This window comes from Giraffa tippelskirchi, chromosome 10, assembly GCF_054371585.1.
Source record: "Giraffa tippelskirchi isolate mGirTip1 chromosome 10, T2T-mGirTip1v1.2.pri, whole genome shotgun sequence".
NCBI lineage: Eukaryota > Metazoa > Chordata > Mammalia > Artiodactyla > Giraffidae > Giraffa > Giraffa tippelskirchi.
In genome coordinates, this window is record NC_137284.1 from 11229330 (window position 1) to 11239687 (window position 10358).

A 10358-nucleotide genomic window follows, 5' to 3' on the forward strand; every position below is an offset into this window, starting at 1 on the left:
ATGATCAACTTTGACTTTGAGGCCTCTAACCCAGAACCCAGGGCACAATTCTTCCTTGTACGTTTGTTGGATGATTTAAAATATCTTGTGGAGGCATATGACATTTCTTCCAATACCGAAACCATGCAATTGAAGTACTGCTCTGCCCTAAATATTTGATGCAGACTGGCATCATAGGTGCCCTGATCTCTGCCATTAGACCCACTACCTAAAGCCAGCTGTATGTCCCTGGGCTGTCCCTGAAGTCTTCACTTTGCCATTTGACAACTTATCCTCCTAGCAAACTCCTCTCCAATGAAGACAGCAATGCATATCTCATGAAGTGGCTAGGAAGATGACATGAAACCAAGAATGTCGAGCATGGCCCCTAGTATCCATTTTCTCAATGTTCTTAGCAGTTTTTCCTTCAAGTAGGCAAGGTTCTCCATCTTCTTAGATATCCATGCAGTTCAGTTTGATTTTCCAACCAAGCTTTAAGGAAGAGATTACAGTTCAATTCTCTGTATTCTGAAAAGCTTCAAAGTCCACTCGCCAAGGACACTGATGGAGGTAAAGATTTTATCAAGAGCTTTGTGTTTTTTTCAGCTGTATTAGTGGCCTAAAGGGGAAAACCAGGGCATGCCAGAGCATATATAACAGGGGCTCCCAGTCACGACTACATGCTAAGAACTTGAATTTCCCTGAGTACTTGGAGCCAGGAAAGAAGCATGAAGTGGCTTGTGCTCCTCGGGCTGGTGGCCTTCTCAGAGTGCATAGTCATGTAAGTATGGGGACTGTAAGCCACATCATATTCCTTTCTCGGATTTTTCTTTTCATCTGATTATTCTTCCACCCATCAGGTTTAGAAGGGAATGGAATATTTCCCTGACAGTCTTAAAGTTAAACTCTTACTTGTTGATAAGTAGCTTGTTTTAGGAACTGTGGTTCCCAAGGGTGTTTGTGTAGATTTGCATGGTTGCACAACTCTTGGGGTCCAGTCATCTCATGACCTATTGAGAATGGAACTCCTTGCAATTTTTCAGTGCACAGTCTATGCAGATGTCGGTGTGGCCTGTGGAATAGCACTGTTTCTACATTTTATTTAATATGTCCTCTTTTCTCCCTATCTACTACAGTGTGTGTATGTCTATGTCTACGTCTCTGTATCACGATCATTTATGTCTCCATCTCTTTGGAAGTCTCTGTGAGTGTATTTCTCTCTGTGTTGTTTTCTTTTAATTTTTCATCTGACTCATCCTTCCTTCTCGAGCCTCTACATTTCCCTAACTTGTTCCCTATCTCCTGGATTCTTCTCTGAACTCCCTCTTCTCTTTCAACTTGGAAAAAGATACACTGTTTTGTATCTGACAAGCAGTGTGACCGTGACCACAGCCAACTCACAAACCTCTTGCATTTGAAATTCCTCCCATGTAAAACAGGATAACAGTCCCCATTCTACCTCCTTCCCTGAGATTCTATGAGAAGGATACAGTGGGATGGCAACAGCAATGCTAATGGCTGTCATTGTTGAGACTTTCAATGTATCAGGTCCTTATAGCCATCACTTCACTTATCCCCAAAATATTTTATTTGGAGGGTTTGAATTGTTTCATTCTACCATTTACTGAGGGGGAGACTGAGACCCCCAAGTGGTCATATGGATTACCCAAGATTACAGAACACAACCTGTATTCAAATCTATGTCTTTGCCATGGTACATGCATAAAATTCTGATAATAAGGCGACTCATAAAAATGGTTATAAAATACACAGGGTCTTTACAATGACAGTTATACCTTAACACTGACAGCTAATTGTAGCTTCTTCTTTGTTTTCTATGTCAAATGCTGAATGAAAGGATACCTCTAACTAGAGTGAAGACCATGAGAAAAACCCTCAGTGAAAAAAACATGCTAAACAATTTCCTGAAGGAACATGCTTACAGACTGTCCCAGATTTCTTCTCCTGGCTCAAATATAACTATTAACCCCCTGAGGAACTTCAATGATGTGAGTGTTTTGGGGATGGTGTTCCACCGTGGTCCCTGGTGCTCTAGACCAGCATTGGGGCTCCTCTGGAGATGCCACGTGGCATGTTGAGGATGGGGCTCCTGCAGGAGACAGAGACACTTGGCCACAGGGGCCCCACCCAGAGGAGAAGCCACTCTCTTCCTCAACTCTTGGTCTTGGTGACTGGGCCCAGCAATGACCAGGTGGCAGGTAAACATCCATTTCTGTGTCAAAGATGTGTCATTAGTTTAAGGGTGATTGTTCCTTCTGAACTAAGTGAGACACTCAGTTACAGATGAACAGTGAGCCATCTGATCAAAAGCAGAACCAACTGCAAAGCAATTGTGAATCCCCCGGCAGAGGAATTCAGTATCCACAGATGCAAGAACCACAGCAGGAAAATATTACTGAACCCGTATTCCCTGGAAGGCCATAAGAATCTAACACTGTGGTTGCTGATTTTAGGTTACAAAAAGGGCTTATTTTGTCTTCAAGAATGCCCATGTCAGCCTGAGAGATAGGCAAATAGTAAATACGTGTCAAATGAAAGGGTCCCCTGAGTGGTGTTGATTGGATGTGGTCTGAGTCTAGAGGGAGTGGCTGGGGTTGATGAAGAAGGACCTCCTGGAGAAGGGGGTGCTGAGGCTGGGTATGATGAGACTGCAGAGCTTCTCAAATGAAGGTACCAGGACTTCCCTGGGTGTCCAGCAGTCCTGGAAATCCAGTGATTATGCTTCTGTGATTCCAATGCAGGAGGTATCATTTTAACACCAGGTCATACAGTCAATATGCTGCATACCATGTAGCACAGGAAAAACATTATCAAATGCAGGCACCTCTGTGATCAAAGGCTGTGAGCTGCACAGTGGTTTGAAAGTGATCTCAAGAGATATGTGACACCCAGAGGGAGGCATCAGTGTGGAAATAGAGGGGAGCCAGTTCTGCACTAACCCATTCCCTCCGTTTCCCTGTAGCTACTCTATGTGGGTAACATCACCATTGGAACACCCCCTCAGGAATTCCGGGTTGTCTTTGACACAGGCTCATCTGACTTGTGGGTGCCCTCCGTCTTTTGCATCACTCCAGCCTGTTGTAAGTACAGACACCCGGTTCCTGGACCATCTTTCACTTGCCCTGCTGCCCTGATTTCCACCCTTGGCACCTGATGACACTCATTTCTTGTGTCTGCAGCTGCACGTGTTAGGTTCAGACATCGTGAGTCTTCCACCTTCCAGTCTACCAAAAAGACCTTCAGCATCCGTTACGTCTCTGGGAACATGAGTGGATTTCTTGCTTATGACACCATTCGGGTAACGTGTAAACAGAAGATGAGTCAGGACTGGCTATGGGGTGACCACTGCTTGCAAAACAGATGCAGGACCATCTGGCAGGAACCTTCCTAGCCTAACTCCCATAGATGTTGGCCACCTTACCCACAGGATCCTGTCCCTGGGGAGGAAGTGTCTGTGATGACACAGGAGCAAACAGATTACCTAACTCAGAGAGTTACTTGAGGTGTGGAATTGCAATTCCTCTTCCCATGAGCAGCTCAAGGCTCATTTTGCTGGAAGTGAGAAGAGGGGGAAAAAGCACCCACTTTTATATTCTCAGACTGTTCCAGGCACGTTCAGGTAATAACTGGTTTAATGCTGCAACAACCCCACACAGCAGTTACTCTGATTAGCTCATGAGACATATGAGGAAACTGAGGAGCAGACAGCAAGGGCCTTGCTGAGGTCACACATGTGGTAAGTGGTGGAGCTGGACTCTCTATTCAGGACTGGAGTTGGGCTCTCTTTTCAGGACTGCAGTTGCTGTGGGGTGTTTGGGGACAGGATAAAACTGATCTGCGGACCCTGGGGTCAGTCAAATGCTTCAGGTGTCCAGACTGGGAAACTGGAGGCCTGAGATGTCAGGGGGCCTGATAAATGAGTTTCACTCTAGAGGACCCTTGAGAGTGTAATAAACCCAAGGCCTGCCTCCCCCAAAGTACTTGAGTAGTTCCCCTCTCTCTTTCTCTCTCATACATACTCATACAAATACACAGTTATCCCCAAAGAATTCCCCAGGCAGTAATTTCATACAACCTTGCAAGCAAGATTGTATTTTCCGCTTGTGTCTTCTTGGACAGATGCAGAATCCACAGTACATTACAGAGAATGCAGTCCATTCCTGGCATTAGGTCACAGTGATGCCAAAGAGAAGGCTATCTTGCTCTTGACTCATTTTGTCCACAAGGGGGCACCAATGGGTCCTGGCCCGACTCTTGGTTTCCCCACCTGTACAGAAGTCATCAGGCCAATTTGACTCACTCAGGTGGCATGTTTCAGAGGGGCAGATGTTTTAAAATTCACAGTCTCTCACAAATGGAACCCCAATCCCCTCCCAGATTGGTCCAACCGTCTGAGGTCCACCAAAGACACAGCCTAATCTCAATTCTTCTCTGAGGATCTAATGACAATGCACCCCAGCCCAGTCCTAGCCCCACTTCATGTATCTGTAAGTGGGAACACTCTTCTCTCCCACAGATTGGGGACCTTGTAAGTACTCATCAGAAATTCGGTCTAAGCGTGGAAGAATACGGGTTTGAGGATACACGTTTTGATGGCATCTTGGGCTTGAAGTACCCCAACATATCCGTCACAGGAGCCATCCCCATCTTTGACAACCTGAAGAAACAAGGTGCCATTTCTGAGCCTGTCTTTGCCTTCTACTTGAGCAAGTAAGTCTGAGCTGGAGAATCCTTTTCTCCAAATTAGCTGTAATGTGCTTTCAGTTGCATGAAAATTACAGAACACTTAAGAAAGAAGGATCCTGAGAGAGAATCTATCCCAGGATAACTGTGCCCCAGGGCCCTACCTGGCTACACCGCTGTCTTTTATAAATAAAGTTTTATTGGAACACAACCGTGCTCCTGGGCTCAAGACCAGTAACTTGGTCTAGAGGGGTGAGTGAGGAGGAAGGCTAATGGAACGCAACAGGAAATAAGTTGGAGGTAAAGGCAATAGGATTTGGTAATGAATTTGCTAAGGAAGAAAGAGGAAGGATGGTGGATATCATTCCTGTCTCATTAGCATTTCACTGGTAACCCAGGACCAGCTACTCAATTTGCAGGAGCCAGTGAAAAATGAAAATGTGGGACAGAAAACAAAAGTGTGGGACCCCTTGTTCAAGAAATATTAGGAATTTCAAGACAGGAAGAGCAGAGGTCGGGCTGCTTGTGAGTGTGGGGGTGTTTGGACAGTAGAGGTCACAGGCCAGAGGAGACAACTCTGGGTGACCCACCCCCTTAGCAATCCCAGGCCTTGATTTTCCTGAAAAATGACAAGCTGGACAAGGGGAAAGCCAAAACGCTTCAGCACCCTGTCCTCTGAGGGTATCTGAGCATTCAGGTAGCAGGAGGTCCAGGGCCTCTTCAGAAGACATAGTGGTGGAGCCCAGCCATGGCATTGAGTTTCTAACCTCCTCTGTGCCACTCATTAGCCAGTAACCGACCTCAGCCTGCTTCTCAATCACTCCTAGCCTCGATTTCGGCATCTGTAACTGGGGACATTATTAGGGACTTGATGCGTGGACAAGCTCAGCTGTCAGACAGTGCTGTTGTTACTGTCTTCCAAAGATCCCCTCCTCTCTTTTCTCTACAGATTCAGGGGGAATGGCAGTGTGGTGATGTTTGGTGGGGTGGACCACCGCTACTACAAGGGAGAGCTCAACTGGGTACCATTGACCCAAGCAGGTCACTGGCGTATAAACATAGACCGGTAAGCCTCTCCCTCTGAAGGTCAGCCCAAGTGATGCTCCACATCTGTACATGGACACAGACTTACACTCACAAATGCATTCTCAGACACAGGTCACACAGACATACAAACCACCTACAATGACACAGACAGACACACAGACACCTGGAAACACACAAGCAGACACATATAAAGAGAGACACATATAAACATGCATAGCTAGTCAGAGACACACAAGCACAAATAGAGACACATACAAACACACATACAAACAAACACACAAGCACACAGATACATATGCAAACAACCCATAGGGTCATAATCACCCCAGGGCTTCTGACCAGGGCTCTGACCAAGGTCCTAAAATGGTCAGGAGAGGTCTGTGCAGCTGGGAGAGTGCTGCACCCACTCTCCTTTGAGGTGAGGAGCATGGTTAGAGGACTCTACGGTTTGGTGAACAAAGGATCAGGGAGAATTTCACCAGCCAAACAGAGTTATAAGATGACCAACTGTCCATGGCTACCTGGGACCAAGGAAGTTCTCAGCACAGATAAATGTCATGTCAATGTATGGCAAAAACTACAATATTATAAAGTAATTAGCCCCCAACTAAAATAACTAAATTTATTAAAAAAGAAAAATGTCAGTTTAAAAGCAGAGAAAGTCCTGAGAAAATAGGGAAAACTGATCTCCTTAGGGGGAGGCTACCCAACAGTGGAGAGAGGTTGGGTACAGACTTAAGACGTGAACGGAACTAGTCAAAAAGACACCCCACGTACTTGGGCACACAGTGGGGCAGGGACTATAACTGAGAATCAGGAAGGTGGGATCCAGGAATGACCTGAGCACAAGAGGCAATAATTGATAGGATTCTGTGTGATACCCTCAGACAAAAGCTGACCTGGCCTTCGGAGTTTCCGTGGGCTAGTCATGTATTTCCTGGCCAGGGTCTCAGGCCTGAGCCAGTTGTAGGAGCAGTGCTGGGAGATACCGTCTCCCAGAGGAGCCCCTCTCTCCCACCACTATGAGAATATGCTGCCCCTGAGAATCTCCATCTTCACTCTGCGGTGACCCGTTATTTGTTCCCCACCAGATATAGCTCTCTGGATGTTTCTCATTCATTTTTTTCACAGTCTTCATTCACTCACTCAACAGACAAGCATTGTGCATCCACTGTGTGCCAGGCACTTTAGGGAGGCAATGAGAATAAAACTCATCCTCATCCTTTGCTCTAAGAATGCTGAATTACATGACTTGACTCACACACATAGTGAATTGTCACTTTTGTACCTGGTAGACATGAGAAAGTGTCTACAGAGAATGACCAACAGGGGATACTGATGAATACCAGGGGAAACATTTCCCTGAAACCGTGACAATTACACTGGAATCTGGAAGATGAAAAGAAATTTGCTAATCAAAGGGGAGGGCGCTCTACTAGGAAGGAAGACCAGCTTGTCTCAAGGTGCAAAAGCGCCTGATGTATTCAAGTACTGCATTCAAGGATGTCAAGAAAGTGCCATATCTAAAGCAAAGGAAAAGAGGGCAAGAGACAAAGGGCTGTTTAGGAGACAGTCGGGAAGGGGGTATCTCTGGGGAGACTAAGAGTGACCTTGATGCCCTTTGTTCCATTGTCTCTCAGCATCTCCATGAAAAGAAAGGTTATTGCTTGTTCTGGCGGCTGCGAGGCCCTTGTGGACACCGGGACATCACTTATCATTGGCCCAGGAAGATCGGTGAATAAAATCCAGAAGTTTATCGGAGCCACGCCATGGGGTTCCAAGGTGAAGGGTCATGTCCCAGGGTCACTTCCAGTCTCCCCACACAAGGATCTCCAGGGCCAACCTCTCTCCCTCTGTCTCTAACAGCACTACATTTCATGTTTTGCTGTCCACAACCTGTCCTCTATTATCTTCACCATCAACGGCATCAACTACCCAGTGCCAGCTCGAGCCTACATTCTCAAGGTGAGGGGACAATCCTGAGGGTTAGTTCTCAAACTGGAACTTGCAGGAACCCTTGGGCTGCTGCTGTGAGGAGGGTGCCCACTGCAGGCCATGGTACACCATTGCAGATGCTGCTGAGCCCCTGAGCTCCTGTGGCTGGGCCAGAGCCTCCCACAAGACCAACCAATTGAGAGTAAAGGGCCATCTGGGACATTGATCAGCCTGAAATGAATGTGGAGACGCCACAACATGCTGGCATGTTGGGAGTCACAGGATAGGAGAACAGTAAGGGCCTCAGTCCTCAAAGAACTTCAGGTCAATCTGAACAGTTATGTGTAAGAACATGGAAAGTCAGCTCTAGCTGTCCCTGAAATAGGCCATGTGACAAGGAGAATGGCTGGGGACAGTCCCAGTGTGATGTCCCACCATAAGGATTACCAGTCTCCCTTCCCTTCTCGCAGTTTTCCTGGCTTGGATGATAAATTTTATGGTCAGCCTAGTTCTCTCCTGCATCTTCCCCTTGCTGTGGCCACATGCTTCCTTTGGGAGTTGGGGTACCTGACCCCTCTGTGGGAAGGTTGGATGCTAAGGTGAATAAAGGGTGCACAGTGACTGCTCAGCCCCAGCACAGGGTGGAGGCTTCATGTCAGATCCCTGAGGGAGTTCAGAGCAGGTTGATGGGCTCAAAGGAGGCTTTGAGGAAGGGAAGGAATTTCAGGAATTCTAAAACCACAAACTCATGGAGCCATATGGAGGGTTGCTTGGTTCTAGGCATAAGTGCTCTGGATTCCATGCAAATGGCCACCCAAGGTGGTCTGCATTGGGGCGTGGGGAATTACTCGGGTGATGAAGGCTATGGACTGACCGGTGGGGATGGGGAAGCAGAGTACATTACCCAACTAAGCCTGGAGTGGCCAAAGAGGGTGAGTGTGGGCCGAAGGAGGCTTCCCAGAGTTCCTGAGTTAAGTCTTCAAGAACGTGTTGTGGGCACTGCTATAGGTAAGATGGATAACGAACAAGGAATTAGTGTGTAGAATAGGGAACTCCTCTCAGTTATATGACAGCCTGGATGGGAGGGGTATCTCTGGGCCCAGGGTGCATGGATACATACGGTTGAGTCTCTTTACTGTCCACCTGAAACTCATGATATTGTTAATCAGCTATACTGCAATATAAAATAAAGTTTTTAAATAAAGTCCAGATTGTGGGGACGCAGGAGGAGAACCGGCATTCTCTGCAGAGAAAACAAGGAGCAGGAGTCAGAAGGAAAGAAACAGGGAGTGAGGAGAACTATGGGCACTCTTGTTCTTTTCTAAAAAATGTATTGAAGTGAGGCTGATCTTCAGTGTTGCCTGAAGTTCTGCTGCACAGCAATGTGACTCAGTGATACACATAAAAAATATACATTTGTATTTTTATTCTTTTTCATCTGCTTTATCACTGCATATTGAATATAGTTCCTTATGGTCTACAGCAGGGCTTTGTTGTTTATCATTCCTCTGTATCCCCAACTCCCAGTCCTCCCTTCCCCACAACCTTCCTCATGGCAACTGCATGTTTTGGCTCTTTATGTTATTGGATGAGCTCTGACATCCCCTGCTGCTGAGAAACCCCTTGATACCTACCAAATAGGGAAGTAAAATGAAGAATTGTGCTGGGTCTGGATATTAGGGGGAGTTGCAGGTAAGGGCTCAGGCTGACTGGTGTGTGTCCCTGACTCCCCCAGAATTCTAGAGGCCGCTGCTATACCACCTTTAAAGAGAGCAGATTCAGTACAGCTACAGAGACCTGGATCCTGGGTGACGTCTTCCTGAGGCTGTATTTCTCGGTCTTTGATCGAGTAAATGACAGGATTGGCCTGGCACGGGCAGTGTAAATGCTTGGAGTGGCCCAGGAGTCAGTAAGGCCGCTCCTAACATGCACTCACTCACACTTAGGGCACTTCTGCACAGGATGCTGGTGAACTGTATTTGGTGGTCTGCAAACCTTATTCTCAGTAAATAATAAAGGTTTTCATTCTTAATGGTGCTGAAACAAATGGGTGCCTCTGTTTGTGTCTGGGAGGTGTACAATGATCAGGAAGGATCTAGAACAAAGTCTGAATCACAGTTGAGATGAGACACCTCAACTGGCTTCACAAAAAGGGGAGACTCAGTGAAATGATTCTGGGAATCCAGGACACAAGAATCAGAGCAAATACAAAAATCTCAGTGACTGGACCCAAGAAATCAGAAGTCATCAGTTTTCTCTTTCTCACCCTCTCTCTTTCCCTTCCATTTTCTTTGATGATCTTACCTGAGAAATTTCTTCCTTAAGGCTTCCACATGTAGTAAGGGAGTCCAAGCTACCTGCCTTGGGTTTATATCCTGAAGGCATCAACTAGTTACTAAAGAAGCTCAGAGACATCAGAGTTCAAGGGTGTTCTCTGAATGACCCACCTCACGTCACGTGTACAGCCCTAGATCAGCCATCCTGGCAGGGCCATGGGGTCCTGTGATTGGCTTTACATGGGCATGTGGCCCTGACCCAGTAGCACACATGATTGCCAATTTCCTCCAGAACTACGTGGCTGAAGCTGGGGAGAGGCAGCCCCAAGGAGGGTGACTAGGGGATGGTCTAGGCCATGGAAGAGTTTGTGATGACCCACCAACTCCACCAGATCCTCATTCAGAGGAATTAGAAGG

The 10358-nt window shown here is 46.7% G+C and overlaps 1 protein-coding gene across 1 annotated transcript; it reads left to right on the plus strand.

Annotated features, from left to right (window-relative positions):
* The first annotated feature begins 659 nt into the window (after positions 1–659).
* Positions 660–9550, plus strand: LOC145524802 (pregnancy-associated glycoprotein 1-like). Its single transcript, XM_081537704.1, is given in 9 exon segments — positions 660–760; positions 1838–1988; positions 2963–3080; positions 3180–3298; positions 4517–4710; positions 5633–5749; positions 7371–7512; positions 7597–7695; positions 9401–9550. Coding segments are annotated over 9 exon segments (1191 nt in total).
* The last annotated feature ends 808 nt before the right edge of the window (positions 9551–10358 follow it).